Source organism: Panulirus ornatus, chromosome 4 (genome assembly GCF_036320965.1).
Source record: "Panulirus ornatus isolate Po-2019 chromosome 4, ASM3632096v1, whole genome shotgun sequence".
NCBI lineage: Eukaryota > Metazoa > Arthropoda > Malacostraca > Decapoda > Palinuridae > Panulirus > Panulirus ornatus.
Genome location: NC_092227.1, coordinates 7,164,173 through 7,187,050, shown reverse-complemented (window position 1 = coordinate 7,187,050; position 22,878 = coordinate 7,164,173). Strand labels below are relative to the sequence as shown.

Here is a 22,878-nt window from a genome sequence, read left to right as displayed (position 1 = left end):
CCCCACAGAACTTTCCATGGTTCAACCCAGACGCTTCATATGCCCTGATTCAATCCACTGACAGCACGTCGACCCCAGTATACCACATCGATCCAATTCACTCTATTCCTTACCCGCCTTTCACCCTCCTGCATGTTCAGGCCCCAATCACTCAAAATCTTTTTCACTCCATCTTTCCACCTCCAATTTGGTCTCCCACTTCTCCTCGTTCCCTCCACCTCCGACACATATATCCTCTTGGTCAATCTTTCCTCACCCATTCTCTCCATGTGCCCAAACCATTTCAAAACACCTTCTTCTGCTCTCTCAACCACGCTCTTTTTATTTCCACACATCTCTCTTACCCTTACATTACTTACTCGATCAAACCACCTCACACCACACATTGTCCTCAAACATCTCATTTCCAACACATCCATCCTCCTCCGGACAACTCTATCCATAGCCCATGCCTCGCAACCATATAACATTGTTGGAACCACTATTCCTTCAAACATACCTATTTTTGCTTTCCGAGATAATGTTCTCGACTTCCACACATTTTTCAATGCTCCCAGAACTTTCGCCCCCTCTCCCACCCTATGATTCACTTCCGCTTCCATGGTTCCATCCCCTGCCAGATCCACTCCCAGATATCTAAAACACTTCACCTCCTCCAGCTTTTCTCCATTCAAACTTACCTCCCAATTGACTTTTCCCTCAACCCTACTGTACCTAATAACCTTGCTCTTATTCACATTTACTCTCAGCTTTCTTCTTTCACACACTTTACCAAACTCAGTCACCAGCTTCTGCAGTTTCTCACACGAATCAGCCACCAGCGCAGTATCATCAGTGAACAACAACTGACTCACTTCCCAAGCTCTCTCATCCACAATAGACTTCATACTTGCCCCTCCTTCCAAAACTCTTGCATTTACCTCCCTGACAACTCCACCCATAAACAAGGAAACAAGACGAAACAAGGAAACAGATGAAAGAATGGCCCAACCCACCCATATACACATGTATATACATACACGTCCACACACACACTTATACATACCTATACATTTCAACATATACATATACATACATACATACACAGACATATACATATATACATGCACATAATTCATACTTGCTGCCTTTATTACATTTATCATATTTCATACACATCTACCATTTCCCGAGTTAGTGAGGTAGCGTTAAGAACAGAGGACTGCGCCTTAGAGGAAATATCCTCACCTGGCCCCCTTTTCTGTTCCGTCTTTTGGAAACCTAAAAACAAAAGGGGAGGATTTCCAGCCCCCTGCTCCCTCCCCTTTTAGTCACCTTCTATAACATGCAGGGAATACATGGAAAGTATTCTTTCTCCCCTATCCCCAGGGATTTATATATATATATTCTATACTTACTCCCACACCAATTACTAAGAAAAGGTCCTGGTGTTTACGTGTTTACCAAGACCTTTCTCAAGAATCCTGCAACCCAAAGCTGTGCAACTTCAAGTTGCAAGGAAATGGAGACTTCCCTGGGTTGAGAAGATTATACAAGACTATACTCTTTATGATACAGCCTTGCTAGAGGAGACTTTTCACTTGCACTGTAATACTTTTTTGCCTTTTCCTGTACAAGTAAGGCAGCACCAGGAACAGATGGAGAACAGACCTCATTCACTCACATCCATTCTCTGGCTGTCATGTGTAGCGCACCGAAACCATATCCCAATATCAACAACCAAACCCAAAGACCTATCCATGATTTCCCCTGGATGCTTCATATGTCCTTTGCCTGAGGTAATGGGAGGTCATGTAGGAACAGACTGAAGAGAGCTGGAGAAAGAACTGCCCAATGAAAAAACTTCATTGTAGAGTTGAAGTTTTTAGAGATGAAGCTACCTATAAAAATGGCCAACCACTTTTTGTCCTCGTTATGAAGGGCCGTCTGTAGTGTTGGTGTTTTTTCATTTGTTGGGGCTGATATACTTTTCATAAAAATGCATCTCCAATTGCATAATGGATGTCTAAGGGGAAAATGGAATTTACTATAACAGATTTCACTGTGTGGATTTATCAAGAATGCATTTATTTAATATAGTGAAGGATGGATGAACATGAAAGTAATGTGAGAAAGAAGTATGCAAATAGTAAAACTTTGGGTAAAATTGAGTTGGAATATGTCTAACTTGTAGTCCAGTCACTGAGAAATCAAACGGAAAAAAATCCTAAGGTATGATCTAGGCAGAGATAACCAATATCATGGTTGCCTCTGTCTAACGTTAGCTTTATCTAAGGACTTGTTATCATGCTACTATATATAAGCCATGGTACAATACCATGCTAGCCATGCCTGAACCAGGGACTGTACCCAGGTCTTCTCGTATGTAAATCATGAGTATTATCCTTTATGATTTTGTGGTTGCTATACTAATGTGATCAAGCAAAAAACATATTTTATCAATTCATCTGATTTACATTTGAAGATGAAATGATCATTTCCATTCCATAGGGATTTTAGGCAGGAACCTCTGAAAACACTATGCATGTATTGCTTTCTGCCTATAGCATGTTAAGGGGTGAAGCACTAAAGACTAAGAAGTGGCACTGGAGTTCACCAGTTACTGAGACTTTCACGCAACCATGCAAAAGGTCCGGGTTCAAATCCTTGCTATTGGAAGGCATATACACACATATACATATCAATATATATAGATAGATAGATAGATAGATAGACAGACAGATAGAGACAGATAGATAGACAGAAAAATAGATGACTTTAGTATCACACAAAAAAGGAAAAGCAAATAAATTTTTTCTTGTGAGCTAACCCATCTCTATATCATACAATAGTTACAAGAAAACCATCACTCTTTTTATACCATTTCAACATAAACAAAGCTTGATACCTTGATAAACTGATCAGTCTTACTCACTGTAATAGCTAAAAAGCACAGTATCAGGATTCTATATATACTGAGAGCATAAAATATATCTACCAAATTTTCAAGTCCTTTCTATATACTAAACATACAAATAACACTTACCTAGCACTGAAAGGCTCATCATCACTATCATCATCCCCAAAATCTGTCAGGAGAAAATTATATAATTTTATCATTCATAATTTTTCCTAATAAGAAAAGTAAACATTCTACAAAACATAAGTCAAGCAAACACAAGATCATCCCATTTCGAAAACATTCTATTCTTTGCATCACAGCCCTATATACAAAATATTTCTTCACTTATATGTAATGTCTCCACATTCTCCTCAAGGTATACATCTATGTCTCTATATTTTCTAACCACTTTATATTCCCTCTTCCTTAATCAATTAACAATTCCCTTTTCAATCCCACATCTTTTTAGTCTCCTCATCAGTTTTTTATTTCTCAATCAATTCTCTAAAGTACATATCAACTCCATATATTCTACAATATTCATCATCCAACCAATTCATCAACAAATATTTGGGTGAGAAGTGGCATAGTGGTTCAGGAACCTAAATGCTTAGCTGATAATTCATCTTGAAACTTTCAGTTTCCCTTTGGTAGAAAAACCAATCCTCCTCCTCCTTTGCCTTCTCTTTCCCTCTTTATAGTCATGTACCCCTCTAGGGATAGAAGGCAAGATCTTATCTCTTTAGTAACCTTAGTTTTCACAACTCCAACAAAATAAGGTGTGTTTTCCCGAATATAATCCTTAAATTATGCCCTTAACCATTTACTAGTATTCCATCTGCATTTATATCACTTTCAGTTGGACATATCATTACCCAACATTTCTTACCTCTTGGCAGTGATGGAGAGCATTTTCTGTTCTCTTGGCTCTTTAGATGTCTCCCTTTTTTGCCATTTTTCTCTCTTCCTCCCTTGGTCTACTGAGTATGATGTATTACCAACTAAATTCTATTTTCTTTTTAAATTTCTTTGCCTGTGTAAGTATCTTCAGGCAAAATAACTCTACAGCAAATGTAATCATAATTGGTTGTTCTCTTGTGTCTTGATGACAACTAATTTTTCATTTTATCGCAGAAACTGCCTCAGGGAATTTGACAGCCTCTAGCAATTTTCAAATGAGTATTCTTCTTTCTTTCCCCTTTACTCTCTATCTGGTGAATGATCTTCATTCAGTCCAAAAATAATTAAAGATTTACATCTATCATCCCTCTTTCTGCCCACATCCATTAGTTTTGACTCATCAACCTCTTTGTCTTTGGCTTACTCTTTCACTCTCTCGAAGTCATTTCCCTATTAGGGGCAATCATAACCAAGCGATTAGCAGTTCCCGCTGCCACACAAATGGTCCGGGTTCAAATCCTTGCTACTGGAGAGCATATACATACATATACATATCAATACATACATAAACATAGACAGAAATATACATATATACACATGTACAAATTCATGCTTACCTTCATCCATTCCTGTTGCTCCCCATCTCACAGGGTATAGCACATATGTTGCAGGAGGTCACAGTGGTGGGAGTGATATGTTATGTGCATAAAACCACACGACAATCCTATCTATAGCCCATCCCTGCATGTCATAAAAGGTGACTAAAAGGGGTGGGAGCAGAAGGCTAGAAATCCTCCCCTCCACTTTTAACTTTTCCAAAAGAAGGAACAGAGAATGGGGCCAGCTGAAGATTTTTTCCCTCTAAGGCTCAGTTTTCTGTTTTTAACACTACCTCACAAATGAGGGATGCTATTTCACGTGTGGCAGGGTGGCGACAGGAATGGATGAAGGCAGCAAGTATGAATATGTACATATTTATATATGTATATGTACGTATACGTTGAAATGTAAGTGCATGTATATATGCATATATGGGCATTTGTGTATATACATGTGTACAAGGGTGGCTTGGGCCATTCTTCATCTCTTTCCTTGTGCTACCTCACTGACATGGTAGATGGCAATTAAGTATAATAAATTATCATCATTATTATCATTTGTCGCTGTCTCCCGCGTTGGCGAGGTAGCGCAAGGAAACAGACGAAAGAATGGCCTAACCCACCCACACACAAATGTATATACATACACGTCCACACACGCACATATGCATACCTATACATTTCAACGTACACATATATATATATATATACACAGACATATACATATATACACATGTACATAATTCATACTTGCTGCCTTTATTCATTACCAATGCCACCCTGCCACACACAGAATGACAACCCCCTTCCCCCGCATGCATGCGAGGTAGTGCTAGGAAAAGACAATAAAGGCCACATTTGTTCACACTCAGTCTCTAGCTGTCATGTATAATGCACTAAAAACCACAGCTCCCTTTCCACATCCAGGTCCCACAAAACTTTCCATAGTTTACCCCAGACGCTTCACATGCCCTGGTTCAATCCATTGACAGCACATCCACCCCGGTATACCACATTGTTCCAATTCACTCTATTCCTTGCACGCCTTTCACCCTCCTGCATGTCAGGCCCCGATTGCTCAAAATCTTTTTCACTCCATCCTTCCACCTCCAATCTGGTCTCCCACTTCTCCTCATTCCCTCCACCTCTGACACATATATCCTCTTTGTCAATTTTTCCTCACTCATTCTCTCCATGTGACCAAACCATTTCAATACACTCTCTTAACCACACTCTTTTTATTACCACACATCTCTCTTACCCTTTCATAACTTACTCGATCAAACCACCTCACATCACATACTGTCCTCAAACATCTCATTTCCAACACATCCACCCTTCTCCACACAACCCTATCTATAGCCCACACCTCACAATCATATAACATTGTTGGAACCACTATTTCTTCAAACATTCCCATTTTTGCTTTCCGAGATAATGTTCTCGTCTTCCACACATTCTTCAATGCTCCCAGAACCTTCGCTCCCTCCCCACCCTGTGACTCACTTCTGCTTCCATGGTTCCATCCGCTGCCAAATCCACTCCCAGATATCTAAATCACTTCACTTCCTCCAGTTTTTCTCCATTCAAACTTACCTCCCAATTGACTTGTCCCTCAACCCTACTGTACCTAATAACCTTGCTCTTATTCACATTTACTTTCAGCTTTCTTCTTTCACACACTTTACCAAACTCAGTCACCAACTTCTGCAGTTTCTCACCTGAATCAGCAACCAGCGCTGTATCGTCAGCGAACAACAACTGACTCACTTCCCAAGCCCTCTCATCCACAACATACTGCATACTTGCACCCATCTCCAAAACTGTTGCATTCACCTCCCTAACAACCCCATCCATAAACAAATTGAATAACCATGGAGACATCACGCACCACTGCTGCAAACCAACATTTACTGGGAACCAATCACTTTCCTCTCTTTCTACTCGTTCACATGCCTTACATCCTCGAGGTAAATAAAACGCATAAGACAAGAGAACTTCAGTGAAGGGGGTTAATGGGGAGGTAATAACAAGTAGCGGTGAAGTGAAAAGGAGATGGAGTGAGTATTTCGAAGGTTTGTTGAATGTGTATGATGAAAGAGTGGCAGACATAGGGTGTTTTGGTTGAAGCAGTGTGAGAAGTGAGAGGATCAGGGAGAATGGTTTGGTAAACAGAAAAGAGATAGTGAAAGCTTTGCGGAAGATGAAAGCCGGCAAGGCGGCTGGTTTGGTTGGTATTGCAGTGGAATTTATTCAAAAAGGAGGTGACTGTATTGTTGACTGGTTGGTAAGGATATTCAGTGTATGTATGGTTCATGGTGAAGTGCCTAAGGATTGGCAAAATGTATGCATAGTGCCACTGTATAAAGGCAAAGGAGATAAAGGTGAGTGTTCAAATTCCTTGCACTACCTTGCTAATGTGGGAGACAGCGACAAAGGATAATAAAAAATGTATAGGTTGAAATGTATAGGTATATATATGTGCATGTGTGGGCATTTATGTATGTACATGTATATGTAGGTGGGTTTTGCCATTCTTTTGTCTGTTTCCTTGAGCTACATCGTTAACGTAGGAGACAGCGACAAAGTATAATAAAAAAATATGTCTGTGTATGTATATAGACTTTTTTTTTTTTTTTTGCTTTGTCGCTGTCTCCCGCGTTTGCGAGGTAGCGCAAGGAAACAGACGAAAGAAATGGCCCAACCCACCCCCATACACATGTATATACATACGTCCACACACGCAAATATACATACCTACACAGCTTTCCATGGTTTACCCCAGACGCTTCACATGCCCTGCTTCAATCCACTGACAGCACGTCAACCCCGGTATACCACATCGATCCAATTCACTCTATTCCTTGCCCTCCTTTCACCCTCCTGCATGTTCAGGCCCCGATCACACAAAATCTTTTTCACTCCATCTTTCCACCTCCAATTTGGTCTCCCACTTCTCCTCGTTCCCTCCACCTCCGACACATATATCCTCTTGGTCAATCTTTCCTCACTCATTCTCTCCATGCGCCCAAACCATTTCAAAACACCCTCTTCTGCTCTCTCAACCACGCTCTTTTTATTTCCACACATCTCTCTTACCCTTACGTTACTTACTCGATCAAACCACCTCACACCACACATTGTCCTCAAACATCTCATTTCCAGCACATCCATCCTCCTGCGCACAACTCTATCCATAGCCCATGCCTCGCAACCATACAACATTGTTGGAACCACTATTCCTTCAAACATACCCATTTTTGCTTTCCGAGATAATGTTCTCGACTTCCACACATTCTTCAAGGCTCCCAGAATTTTCGCCCCCTCCCCCACCCTATGATCCACTTCCGCTTTCATGGTTCCATCCGCTGTCAGATCCACTCCCAGATATCTAAAACACTTCACTTCCTCCAGTTTTTCTCCATTCAAACTTACCTCCCAATTGACTTGACCCTCAACCGTACTGTACCTAATAACCTTGCTCTTATTCACATTTACTCTTAACTTTTTTCTTTCACACACTTTACCAAACTCAGTCACCAGCTTCTGCAGTTTCTCACATGAATCAGCCACCAGCGCTGTATCATCAGCGAACAACAACTGACTCACTTCCCAAGCTCTCTCATCCCCAACAGACTTCATACTTGCCCCTCTTTCCAAAACTCTTGCATTCACCTCCCTAACAACCCCATCCATAAACAAATTAAACAACCATGGAGACATCACACACCCCTGCCGCAAACCTACATTCACTGAGAACCAATCACTTTCCTCTCTTCCTACACGTACACATGCCTTACATCCTCGATAAAAACTTTTTACTGCTTCTAACAACTATGGATGTATATGTTGAAATATATAGGTATGTACATGTGCATGTGTAGGTGTTTATGTATATGCATGTGTATGTGGGTGGGTTGGGCCATTCTTTCGTCTGTTTCCTTGCACCCATACAAGTATATATACATACATGTACACATCAACAAATACATACACACACATATACAGACATATACATAATTACACAAGTACATATTCATACTTGCTTGCCTTCATCTCCCTTTATGCTAATAAGCAGTGACTCTGTGTGCTTTGAACTTTTTATATTATTCATTTATTGGATCATACATTTTCCTGATTGTTCTTACCTCAAACAGAGAATATTATTCTATCCATAGCTTCACTCAATCTCCTGGGCATCTCCATCACAATATCCCCAAGTTCCTGAGCCAATGCATCAGTCATCATGATGTGAGCCCAGAAACTGCTCCTTCAAACCGTTTATCTACCTATCTATGTCTCTGATGCCTGTTCCAATTGAAACTCCCTCAAAGGGATGGCCATGGCAACTGAGTCTCCAAATCTAAAGTACTCCAGTGCTGCCTCTTAGCCTTTAGTGCCTCACCCTTAACAGGCTACTGGCAGAGGGAAAGACTAGCTCAGTGTTTCCAGAGGCTCCTACCTAATGTTCCTAATGACTACTTCTATCTAATGCTCCTATCTATTACTTCTATCAAATGTTTTCACCTAATAATAATACCTACTATTTCTATCTACTGCTGCTACCATTTTGCCGAAAGGCAGGGCTAACACATAGTGCTCACCTCAGGAAAATCTAGAATGAAGAATAATCTGCTTGAGTGAAGTGTTACATATGAAGAGGAGAGATTGTATGTTGTGGACACAATGCCAGTACTCCACATGTCAGTGAGGCAGAAAGAAAAGACAGCTATCTGGGTCAGAGGAGTGCAATTTGACAACCACTAAAGTGCTGGCTCACTAAGCAGATGTCACTAACCCTCCTGATGCCCAGACAGGTAGGACTGGTAATATACCTCCTTGGTCGTACCATCTACTTGAACCCTTTCCTGCTCACTATTTTCAGCAGTTTCCATATAATGTGCAGTGGATATTCTCTACTGTTCAACATTCTCTAGACACTTAGAATACCCCCCTCCGCTCTCACCTTTCCTGCTCTTCTTATCATTCTAAGTTCTTTTCTTTTGGTTGCCTCCAGTTTTTCTCATTTTCCTACACTACTTTTTCTAACAAAGTTGCTTTCATAACCATTATCTAATCTTTATGCCCTGAGTTCCTATCTAATATCATGGCACCTTTCATGATACACTGATCCCTCAGTTTCTTTATATCCTCCTCCAGTCATGATAAATTTTGATGTTGTTTTTCAATAATTCTCACATTTCCAGATATCTGTTGCCAGGTGATTCATCCTTCATTTATCTCTCCTGTCTTTTCCTTTTGGATTTAGTCAACACTGATTGGTTTTATTACATTCCCTTATTTGAATTCATGGCTGATTACAATTCAATTTGAAACTAAAAAAACTTTATTACTGAGTGCTGTATTCAATAAAAGGCTTGCCCAGCTGGCCTTGCTAATTTCCATGACTGCTTTTGAGATCTCTATTTCACTTGGCTCAGATATTGCTAAGGGTTTTAAACTGTTCTCCCAAATCAATAATAATTAAAGCAAAGTAGCTTATTGACAAAAAATAATAGTTATCAGCAGGAGAGGTTAAATCGCATCTCTCATCAACTGACAATGACATTGTTGCCTTCAGGGAAAATTTTACTACCTTTTAATTATTCAAGAATACAATTTATAATAGCAATTCTTAAATATACTTACTCCCCAACTCACTCCTTTTATTGTTTGAATATCCTTACAATGATCAATAATGTAAAAAACTTGGTCCACTGAAGTTGTCAACATTACTGGTCACTTAATCTGAAACCTGAGATCTTTCACTCCCAGTTCCTATCAACATCTTGAAATAAGCACATTCAAGCTTTACATCTAAAAGATATATCACTAAGAACTCCTTCACACTCCACTACCCACCTTACTTGAGCTGCAAAATCTTAAAACTTTGCTTGTATGCTGGGCAGCTCCTCTATAGGTTAGTTCCTGTATCTGTTTGTAGTATTTGCAAGTATCTAATGCAAGACACATTGTATACATAACCCTACTCTTAAATGAAATACAGGCAGATTACAAACAGAAATTCTATACTTTACCAAGAGCAGGTCCAAGATTTAGTTCACTAGCTCTTGTCCCATGATTACATGATCCCTGTGCCACTGCCTCTGATCCAGGCCCTCCTCGTCCAGCCTGACTAGATGATGAGGGTTCTACTTCCATATCACAGATGGCAGGACTAGAGCTTGATGTGGTTATTGAATGAGCTTTGGTAACTGGAGGCTGACGTGATGGTGATGATGAAGACAACGATGAAGACGAAGATGAACATGATGGTTGATCACATACATTACTTTCAGTTGATTGGTGGGACTGTGAGATACTGCTTGACTGAGGCTGAGGTGAACTAGACAGTAGTGCTGCTTGGGAGCTACTTGGTTCTTCTACTTCATGATGTGAGCCAGTATCTCGAGAAACCTCATCACCAACTCCAAGGCTTATCATGCCACTGCCAACCCCTTGTCCAGAATAAGACAGATTTACAGATGGCTCCACCTGATGTCTGGCAGAAGAGGGCATTTCAATCATATTAGGAATGAATTAGCATAATCTGCTTGATGAGGTATGTTGTAAAAAGTCATGGCATTATACAAATATGGTATCCGAATACTGTGCTGCAATTCACAAAACCATATCAAGGTAAATGCTCAAATGAAAAGGCCTACTCCCTCTAAGGAAAGATCTCATTTGTACATGATATATTATTTTCCAACACCTATACATATCATAAAACCTGCTATGATGTAGGATTGATTCTTTCTTTTCTTTTATACTATTCGCCATTTCCCGCGTTAGCAAGGTAGCGTTAAGAACAGAGGACTGGGCCTCTGAGGGAATGTCCTCACCTGGCCTCGTTCTCTGTTCCTTCTTTTGGAAAATCAAAAAAAAAAAAAAAAAAAAAAAAAAAACGAGGGGGAGGATTTCCAGCCCCCCGCTCCCTCCCCTTTTAGTCGCCTTCTACGACACGCAGGGAATACGTGGGAAGTATTCTTTCTCCCCTATCCCCAGGGGATAATTTCCAGAATGGAATTACCATGTACTTATATATTCTTCATATACGTTTTCTGCTCTGAAAGCTTTATTTTATTAGTATAATCTATCTATCTATCTATATCTGATGCATCTTCCCTTTTGGAACTCCCTCAGAAGGGTGAACTCTAGGGCTGCCTCTTAGACTTTAGGGCCTCACCCTTAAAAGGCCACAGAGGGCAACTCCAGAGCAGTGTTTGCAGAGGTTCCTACCTAATTTTCCTCCTGAGTATTTCTACCCAATACACCTATCTAATGGTCCTACCTACAAAATCTACCCAATCCTCCTGCCAAATGTTCCTACTTACTACTTCTATCTGTTGCTCCTGCTATTTTGTCAAAAGGCAGGGCTAGTGCATAGTGTTCACCATAGAAAAATATAGTTACAAAGAACGAGCCATGTGAGTTAAGTGTTGTCAAGAGTTATGTATGACAGAGATCGTATATTTATGAACAGAATGCCAGTAGTCCAAGTATAGATGATGCAGGAAGAAAAGACAGCTAATGGGGTCAGAGGGGTGCAATTTGACAACCACTGAGGTGCTGGCTCAAAAAAAGGGGAATATTTGATTATAAGGAAATGACATATACAATAATTAAAGGATATTCAAAAAGTCTAGCAGAGTTCTAAATCTCACATATCAATAAAACACTGTATAAACCCTAAATTACAATCGCATTTCTTGAGGATTGATTATGTTCTTCATTTCATCATCAAAACAAGCCTAGGTAAGTACATGTTGGAATTACAAGGAATAATTCATTTTTGAAGAAGTATAGACAGTAATGAGTAAAATGCCCACACCTCAAACATTTCTAAAATATCATACAAAAAATGAGTAAACAGTAGGACCCAACTGTCACTAACACAACCTCACTAACACGGGAAATGGTGAATATGTATGAAAAAAAAAAGTTAAGAAAACATCCTTTCCTGCTTAAAATACACTTCTCTTTACTGCTAGAAGCTCAAGTCTGACCAAACCATATGTATTGGAAAAGGCAAGAAGTATGAACATTGGTATGTCTAGCCTCAAATACTGAGAGAATGGCATAAAAGAAGAAAGCCTATTCAATAAAAGATATAAAAAACACAGTATCCTCAAGATGTGCAAAGATGACGATATAGAGGGTACTCCAGTCTGCCGGCATTAGAAAGGTATATGGGAGTAAGGAACAAATATAACAGGATAAGAAAAAAGGAAAAAAGAATCTTTGGAAAGAAAACTGTTGACAAAAAGGAGGAAATATGAAATTATATGGGAGGGTATTGATTGAAAGGATGAAGGCATTCACAGAGCATCAGATTGGGGAAGAGCAGTGTGGTTTCAAAAGTGGTAGAGGATGTGTGGATTAGGTGTTTGTTTTGAACAATGTATGTGAGAAATACTTAGAAGAACAAATGGATTTGTATGTAGCATTTATGGATCTGGAGAAGGCATATAATAAGAGCTAATAGAGATGCTCTGTGGAAGGCATTAAGAATATATGGTGTGGGAGGTAAGTTGCTAGAAGTAGTGAAAAGTTTTTATCGAGGATGTAAGGCATGTGTACAAGTAGGGAGAGAGGAAAGTGATCGGTTCTCAGTGAATGTCGATTTGCGGCAAGGGTGCATGATGTCTCCATGGCTGTTTAATTTGTTTATGGATGGGGTTGTTAGGCAGGTAAATGCAAGAATTTTGGAGAGAGGGGCAAGTATGCAGTCTGTTATGGATGAGAGAGCTTGGGAAGTGAGTCAGTTGTTGTTCGCTGATGATACAGCGCTGGAGGCTGATTCGGGTGAGAAACTGCAGAAGCTGGTGACTCAGTTTGGTAAAGTGTGTTAAAGAAGAAAGCTGAGAGTAAATGTGAATGAGAGCAAGGTTATCAGGTATAGTAGGGTTGAGGGACAAGTCAATTGGGAGGTAAGTTTGAATGGAGAAAAACTGGAGGAAGTGAAGTGTTTTAGATATCTGGGAGTGGATTTGGCAGTGGGTGGAACCATGGAAGCGGAAGTGTGAAGCAGAAGTGAGTCACAGGATGGGGGAGGGGGCGAAAGCTCTGGGAGCGTTTAAAAAAGTGTAGAAGGTGAGAACATTATCTCGGAAAGCAAAAATGGGTATGTTTGAAGGAATAGTAGTTCCAACAATGTTATATGGTTGCGAGGCATGGGCTATACATAGGGTTGTGCACAGGAGGGTGGATGCATTGAAAATGAGATGTTTGAGGACAATATGTGGTGTGAGGTGATTTGATAGAGTAAGTAATGAAAGGGTAAGAGAGATGTGTGGTAATAAAAAGAGTGTGGTTGAGAGAGCAGAAGAAGGTGTTTTGAAATGGTTTGGTCACATGGAGAGAATGAGTGAGGAAAGATTGACAAAGAGGATATATGTGTCAGAGGTGGAGGGAACAAGGAGAAGTGGGAGACCAACTTGGAGGTGGAACAATGGAGTGAAAAAGATTTTGAACAATCAGCGCCTGAACATACAGAAGGGTGAAAGGCATGCAAGGAATAGTGAATTGGAACGATGTGGTCTACCGGGGTCGACGTGCTGTCAATGGATTGAACCAGGGCATGTGAAGCGTCTGGGGTAAAACATGGAAAGTTTAGTGGGACCTGGATGTGGAAAGGGAGTTGTGGTTTTGGTGCATTATACGTGACAGCTAGAGATTGAGTGTGAACGAATGTGGCCTTTGTTGTCTTTTTCTAGCGCTACCTCATGCACGTGCAGGGGGAGGGGCTTGTCATTTCATGTGTGGCGGGGTGGCGATGGGAATGAATAAAGGCAGCAAGTATGAATTATGTACATGTGTATATATGTATATGTCTGTGTATGTATATATATATATGTATACGTTGAAATGTATAGGTATGTATATGTGCATGTGTGGACGTATGTATATACATGTGTATGTGGGTAGGTTGGGCCATTCTTTAGTCTGTTTCCTTGTGCTACCTCGCTAACGCAGGAGACAGCGACAAAGTATAATAAATATAAATATAGATATAAAACTTTTCCTTATAATAATCAGAATACTTTGTCAGACTGAGGGATTCAGAAGGTAAAACTGTAGAGAATGATGGAAGGATATTTAGGAACTGAATAACATGTTCGGCACTGTTTTCCCAGTGGAACCCACTACAGCCTGAAAACCAGTGAGGTGGAATAAGGAGGAAGTTTAAGAAAACAGTGAGGTATCTAAAAAAGCCACAGAAAAGATTTTAAGGCTTGAATGTGGATAGAAGGCTCAAGTTTCAGTGCATTATACATGACTGCTAAAGATTGGATTTAAGTGAATGAAGCCATTTCTTCATCTGTTCCTGGTGTTACCTCATTAACATGGGAATCAATGATCATGCATGAAAAATATAGAAAAGATATCAACAAAATACTAAAAGGTCTTGACTAATACAAGGCTCATGGCTCTAATGAAATTTCACCATATGTGCTAAAGATGTGTGCAAATATGCTACATAAACCTGAAATACTGTTCATGGTGTCATGTGAGAGAGACAATGTGCCATGGGGATGGAAAAGGACAAACATCATACCTATCTATAAGAAAGGGGACAGAAAACAGGCACTGAACTACAGACTGTCTCATTGATGAGTGTGGTCTGCAAGGTTCTGGAAAAGACAACTGGAGAGAAAATTGATGACTTTCTACAGAGAAGAAAGAAATTACCTATGAGAGAGAGGAGAGCATGGTTCTAGGGAAAGGAGGTCATGTAACAATTCTCTTAGATTTCTTCATGAGAGTAGGCTATATCTTAATCCAGAGTGAAGGCTGGGTGGATTGTAGGTATCTGGAATGCCAGAAAGCATTTGACATGGCACTGCAAAGGCAGCTGATTAAAACGCTGGATCATTAGACAAAAATGAGGGGAAATGGATATATGATTATCTCTGTGGAAGGGAACAAAGGACAAGAATTCAATTCAAGCAAATGTAAAGTGACAAGGATGGGACCAAGTGAAAGAAGGTATGAGTATCATCTTAAAAGGAATAAGCTTCAGGAATTTGTGTGTGAGAAGAAGTTGGGAGCAGATATAGTCCCATGCATGTCACCACAGTCCCTCATACATAGAACAGATGAGAAGACACACTTTCTGCCAGCAAATATCAGAGGAGTTATCAAGTATATGGATTAGGAAATTTTGAGCAAGCCATTCATATCCTTAAATAAAGCCAAAACTAGAATATGCTTGTCAAGCAAAGTCACACCTGAAAAAAAGCATAAAGGGCTAACAGAGAAGGTCCAGAGGAAGGTAACAAATATGGTCCTACAATCAAGACAGCTGAGTTATAGGGAAAGGCTAAAGGCCTTAAATTTGCCCAAGAGAGAAAAGTGAAGGAAAACTCAATCACAATACTTAACTTCTTAAAACTGATTGATGACACAGACAGTGTACAGTTCTTTGAGATATGTAAGGATAGAGCAACCTAAGGACATACCATAAAAGCATGAAAGAAACATTAAAAAATGTAAAGAAGTCATTTCATAGGGTAAGAGTGGTGGATCAAGGGAATAAAATGACTGAGGAAATGGTTAATGCAGTCAGCATATATAGATGACACTAGACAATTATTAAGAGATGGGGTTCCAGAAATGAAATTCCTCTCTAGTAATACAAATTGCTAATTACAAACTGGTAATTACACCAATTCATTTAAGGGGAGGTAGGGAGGATGCACAAGCCTACTTCAAGCACATACTTGAGTGCAAAAAGAGATATAGACTGGGAATAGGTGCTGAATTCCAGACTTTTCTCCCAACAAATGTATGACTATTTACAGAGGATAAATTACCTAAATGAGAAACAACACTTGATCTATGTAAATGACTTGCCTAAAGGTGTGGATTCTTACCTGAATATGTTTACATATCATGCAAAGGTCATGAGGGAAGTGACAAGTGTGGAGGACTGCATCATCTTACATGGGGAATTTTGACAAACTCTAAAGCTGGTCTGATACATGGTTGATGAAATCTAATCTGAGTAAGTGTAAAGTAATGAGGTTGGGTCTCAGTGAAAGAAGGCCTTGAAATAATTATCATCTTGTAGAGAACAAGCTGCATGAATTTGTGTGTGAAAAACTTGGGAGTCTACATTGCCACTAACCTATCCACAAAGTCCTGTCTAAAGAGAAGAGTATAGGAAACCAACTATCTGTTACCGAATAATATTACGTATAGCATTCAAGGAGCTGTTCACATCAGAGATAAGGCCAAAGCTTGAATATGCTCATCAAGGTAGGTCATCACACCTAAAGAAGTACAAAGAGCTAACAGAGGAAGAACAGAGGAGAGCAACAAAGTCTAAGTTACAAGAAAAGGTTAGAAGCCTCAAAATTGCCCACCTTGGATGAATGAGGGGTGATGGGTGACCTGATCACCTGGAAGCCTCAAAATTTCCCACCTTGGATGAATGAAGGGTGAAGGGTGACCTGATCATATCTTAATCTTTAAAATAGACTGATGTAGACTGTGTACAGTTCTTCAAGAAATGAAGATAGGGAATTCCGAGGGCAAAATGAAATTCTGCATAAAACTTGCTGCAAAAGAATGTAAAAAAGTACTTTTATAGTAAAGGAGTGGTGGATGAATGGGAAAAAATAAATGAAGATATGGTGAATGCAGACAGCAAGCAGAAATTTAAGAGGATACATGAAAGCAGAAAATGTGTCATATGGGGCCCTATAAATGTAAGCTCCCTTCATGTACAATACAAATAGGTAATTACTTATAGCTAATTTGTTTGATCGAGTAAGCAATGAAAAGGTAGAGAGAAAAAGGTGTGGTAATAAGAAGAGTGTGGTTGAGAGAGCTGAAGGTGTGCTGTAATGGTTTGGACATATAGAGATAACGAATGAGGAGAGGTTGAAAAAGAGGATATATGTGTCAGAAAAGAAGAGGAAAAGGAGAAAGGGAAGATGGTGGGATGGAGTGAGAAACATTTTCAGTGAACAGGCTGAACAGGCAGGAGGGTGAATGGCGCATATGAGATTGAGTAGATTGCAATGATATGGTATAGTGGGGGCAAGGTGCTGTCGATGGACTAAGTCAGGGCATGCGAAGCAACTGGGGGGAAACCATGCAAAGGTCTGTTGGGCCTGGGTGTGGATAGGAGGCGAAGGTTTCAGAGCATTGCAAATGATAGCTACAGAATGGACAGGAGCAAACCCTTTCTTCGTCTGTTCCTGGTACTCCCTTGCTCTGCAGGAAAGGCCAATCAAGTATGAAAAAAAAAGATATAATATAAGCAAAAATTTAATGGAGCAGAGGGATTTATGATGTACTGCCACCATAAGCAGAAAGGAGGGTAGAGAAATAATGGGCTTGTAGCAGTGATAACTTCACCATTTTCCATTGCCACTATCATCCCCACCACCATTATACCAACCACACAACCAACACCATCATTACCAATATCACATCAGCACCACCATCATTACATCACTTTGTTTATTTAGAATTACCCAAGAACCCATTTCTATGAAAAAGTCACGGTATTACCCAGGACCTTATTAAAGGCTTCTGCGACCAAATCAGCAGCAAGGAAATCTAGACTCCTCTGGGGTGAGAAGTTCTCTGATGAGACTGTCCTCCCAGTGATACAGCCTTGTCAAGGATAACTTTTCACTCACAGTGTAACCTCCAGCAGGCAGAATCTGGTACAACTTTATGTGACTGCAACTCCACATCAAAATCACCACCAAATACAAAACAGTTCCAACATACTTTTCTCCTCTTAAATACAGCAAATATCATTCACTCATGTTCCTTTTCATATGAATGTAGACAACAAATGTAAAAGAAAACTATTGCAAACTACTACATATACATCAAGAAAACAAGTAATGGTTTTGATGGTAATGACTAAGGTTGCCTTCCTGGATGACCCTGCGTGGGGTTAAGGGAAGTGACCCTTGATAGACACCCCTAAGTTCTATAATGAAAACTAGTAGGTTAAAAATAAGGATATTTCAAAAACATGTCATTCTAAGGAAATACAATAACTACATCTAGCATTATACCATGAATACTTCATTATAGTGAAACCTCTGCCTCCCCTGCCAACATCATAACTTCAATTATTCTATTTCTTTAACCAAGTGTCTGTACTGAAATAGAAAACAGAGAGCCCCTAACTTATGTATGTCTGACCTATAAACACTAGGACTAATGATCAAGCTCTATAACACACTATCTAATTCCAAGTCTGACATAAAACTGATTCTTCACACTAACAAACTATGGAACTACTTAAACTGCATCTTTTTTTTTCATTAACTGTTACTTAATATCAACTATCCTTTTTTAACTAAGCTGTCAATGGACTGAACCAGGGCATGTGAAGCATCTGCCGTAAACCATGAAAAGGTCTGTGAGGCCTGTAATGGTTTCAGTGCATTACACATTACACCTAGAGACTGAGGTAAACGAATGTGGCCTTTTCTATCTGTTTTCCTGACGCTACCTAGCTGAAGCAGGGGTAGTGATGCTGTTTACCACGTGGCAGGGTGACGACAGAAATGGATGAAGGTAGCACTACAGACAACAAGTGTTGTACAAACAAAAAATATACCTATCCATATGATCTGCATGTCTGAGTATGCCTTTTGAAAAACCTATCACAGATTTCAAGATGCAATTAATTGAAAGGAACAAAAAAGTACTTACTTTTGTACAAATCCTCGTCTAAGAGAGGAAATCTGGTCTTGTAAACCCTCTAAGCTGGAGTCAAACACTCTCTCTGGATCAGTTGTTTTCTGTGCATCATTCAATGATTTTTCATCCTTGTGGTCACTTGATACACATCTTGAACTTTCAACTTCCATTTCTTCTGGTATGGCTTCACTTGCCTCTGGTTGTGATGGCTGAGAACCCTGTTGTGTAGATGAAAATGGTAAAAGGAAACCTCTTAACTGTACTGGCTTCACATTTTGTGAGTCTGTTTTTGAAGTCTTTGTTTCATCAGAACTGTTAACATGTGAGCCAGACAAAGGATCCTCCAAGGCTGAGGGACACTGTGCAGCCCCTTCCACAGAGCTTTCAGTAGCTGATGATGTATGCAGAGCCTCAGCTGAAGGTGCAGAAGTAGATGGCTGAACATCACTGTTAGATGTTGGTGACTGACCACTTTCTGTACCAACTTCCACATCACCACTTGTTTCTGAGAGGGAATTTGAGCGGTTCTGAGATGATTCAGATTCAGAGGCTGTACGCTGGACGGAAGCTCTTGTGCCAGGATCATTCAGCATGCGAGAGAGAACATCTGTCATCCTTTGCATAAGAGTGGCATGCAAGGTTGGCCTTGCTTGTCCTACATCTGTGGAAGAAATGATTATTATGTTGCCTGAATCCTGCATATGAGAAGTACAAAAAAAATGTGCCATGATAGCCTGTTGTGACACTCATTCAATGATCCTATACCTTAAGTTCCTACAAGCAAGCAAACCTCAAGGTAAATACCAATTCCATTCTGAGAAAAACTTTACATTAATGATTGACCTAATAAGAAAGATGTTTTGTGACCTTTTCCATGGTCTCCTCTACTCAATGCATTCCTATTAGAAAGCAACTGTACGAGCAGGAAGAATGTCTAGAAATTTTCTAACGTCCAATAATGCCAAAACTATTGCTCCAAGCTCTGTAAAGTAATAATTCACTCACTAGAAGCATGGTGGAATCTCTGTTTTGACAAAAATAATTTCAATGATATCCTCTGACCTGTGTAACAACTTATACTTTATGTGTTAATGAATAATTAATGTTTAACACCTATATAGTAATGCATGAGCTTTACATGAAAACAGCCTTAATCCTCCTTATAAATTTTGTATGCCTCTCCTTTTTATTTTCTAATTCAAAGTTTAACAATAACCTAAGCAATAAAACCACATTCTTCCATAAATCCTCCTTCAGCTCTCACTTCACATCCTTTGATCTTACCCCTTTTCCTGTGACTTTTAGGTATATCTAAATAAATCATTTTTCCCTTGTTTGAAAAATTTTGATCTACCCCATGCCTTTTTCTATGCATTTCATAAAGCATTTTCCCACATCATGATATCATCTGTCATAGGCCTTGCTATTAATATGACTGCAAAATATGTAAGGCTTGATATTTCATCATTAATATTAATTTCAGATGAGTGTAACAGATTCTGATTTTTAGAAAATTTTTTAGTAAAATTGTCATATTTGTAAATTTCAAGGTAGCTATCTTTTCTTTAAGCCTCAACCATATGTGGACTGTAGGTATTATGTCTACAAACATATAACCTCTCCTGGTCACAAATGACACATGACAACACTAATCTCACACAGCTCATTTTTCACAACTCTAAAATCTTCCTGTGGTGAGTGCTTTAGGCTAGCCCTGCCTTTTGGAAAAATGGTTGGAGCAATAGACAGTAGTAGGTAGGAACATTAGACAGGAGCTTTAGGTAGAAACAGGTTGAAATAGTAGGTAGGAGCATTAGCTGGAACATTAGGTAGAAGTGGTAGGTTATAACATTTGGCAGGAATATAAGGTAGACACATTAGAAGTAGTTGAAAGGAACATCAGGTTAAAACGGAGAGCTAGAGTTGCCCCCTGCCAGTGGCCTGTTAAGGGTGAGGCACTAAAGGCTACAGAGCAGCACTGGAGTTCAACAGTTATGGAGACCTTCTGCCATAGCTGCCCCCTTAATGGAGTTCCCAATGGGAACGGGCATCAGAGATGTACAGAGATAGATAGGTAGATAGCAGACAGCGTAAAAATAAAAAATGAAATAATAATAATAATTTTTTCTTCAGCAGATAACTGCTTATTTTGAGGTTATCCCTTGAAATCAACTTATGCAGTGAAAGGGTTAACCCCATGCAATACAAACCAGGTGAATACCTTAGCATGGTGACCTGATACATAATTAGTATGGGAAGAAGAGCAAAGATGAAATAGTGACTTCATAAATAGCTTTATCAAATCATAGTCTGAAAGAGATCAGCCTACCTCCTGCTTGGTTACGCATCTCACTTTCTGGCAGTGCTTGTGGGCCTGTGTCGGACCAGTCACCACGGAGGCGAAGACGTTTGAGTGTTGGGCCTGAGTTTGTTTCAGCATCATTATCCACTGTAGCTCCTAAGGACACTTCCTTATAGCTCTGAAAATTATTAAATCTCTTACACATACACACAAGCCTATTACATAGAAGAAGAGTAGAGAGGTAGAGTGTAAAGTGGCCCTTAAATGATATCTTTTTTCATATTTGGTTGCCATTTCCTGCATTTGGGAGGTAGCATGAAAAAGAAGAAGAAAGGCCACATTTGTTCACTCTCATTCTCTAGCTGTCATGTGCAATGCACTGAAACCAAAGCTCCCTATCCACACCCAAGCCCCACAGACCTTTCCATGGTTTATCCTGACAAATTCACACATCTTGGTTCAGTCCACTGACAGCATGTTGACCCCTGTATACCACATTGTTCAAAATCACTCTAGCCTGTGCATGATTTTCATCCTCCAGCATGATCAGGTCCTCAAATCATTTTTCACTCCACACTTCTATCTCCAATTTGGTCTTCCCATTCTCCTTGTCCTCTCCATTTCTGACACATATATCCTTTATGTGAACCTCTTCTCACTCATTCTCTCCATATGTCCAACACTCCCAACTTCCTTCATACATCCTCATCTATAGCCCAAGTCTCGCAACCATACAACATTGCTAGGACTATCATACCTCAAAACATACCCATTTTTGTCCTCTCAGATAATGATCTCTCTTCCACACATTCTTTAGTGCTCCCAGAACCTTCATCCCTTCATCCACCTAAGGGGTCACTTACAATTTCAATCGTTCCATTTGCTGCCATGTCCACTCCCAGGTATCTAAAACACTTCACTTCTTCCAAAGTTTCTCCACTCAAACTAACCTGTTCCTTCACCCTGCAAAACCTAATAACTTTTGTTCACATTGACCTTCAACTTCCACTTTTCACACTCTCTACAAAACTCAGTCACCAACTTCAGCAGTTTCTCACTGGAACCTGCCATCAATGCTGTGTCATCAGCAAAACAAGACTGACTCACTTCACAAACCCATCCATCTATAAAAAAATTAAACAACAATGGTGACATCACACTTCCGCCCCAGAACAACCCTAACTTGGAGCCACTCACTCTCCTTTCTTCATACTCGTATACACGCCTTACACCCTTGATTAAAAACTTCTCACTATTTCTAGCACATTTCTTTCTACACCATACAATCTTAACACCTTTCACAAAACAACTCTTATCAATCCTATCATGCTTTCTCCAGATCAATGAATGCCACATATAAATTCTTCTGTTTCTTTACAGCAAACACCTGCTCCACACATCATCTACTATTTCTGAAACCACAATGTTCCTCCTCAATCTGCTTCTCTATACATGCTTTCATCCTCTCATTCACTACTCTTCCATACAACTTACCTAGTACACTCAACAAACTT

General features: G+C 39.8%; 1 protein-coding gene across 11 annotated transcripts in view; it reads right to left on the bottom strand.

Annotated features, from left to right (window-relative positions):
- Window positions 1-22,878, bottom strand: part of LOC139765572 (DDB1- and CUL4-associated factor 6-like) — a 93,758-nt gene that overhangs the window by 32,991 nt on the left and 37,889 nt on the right. For all 11 annotated transcript variants that reach the window (XR_011716692.1, XR_011716693.1, XR_011716699.1 and 8 more), the window contains 4 exons: window positions 21,392-21,542; window positions 19,075-19,723; window positions 10,419-10,882; window positions 3,026-3,068 (listed from right to left, as the gene is read on the bottom strand). Coding sequence is in view for 3 of the 11 variants with exons in the window: in XM_071693155.1 (XP_071549256.1) it covers window positions 3,026-3,068; window positions 10,419-10,882; window positions 19,075-19,723; window positions 21,392-21,542 (1,307 nt within the window). In the remaining 8 variants the exon portion in view is untranslated. The remainder of the gene's footprint in view (window positions 1-3,025; window positions 3,069-10,418; window positions 10,883-19,074; window positions 19,724-21,391; window positions 21,543-22,878) is intronic.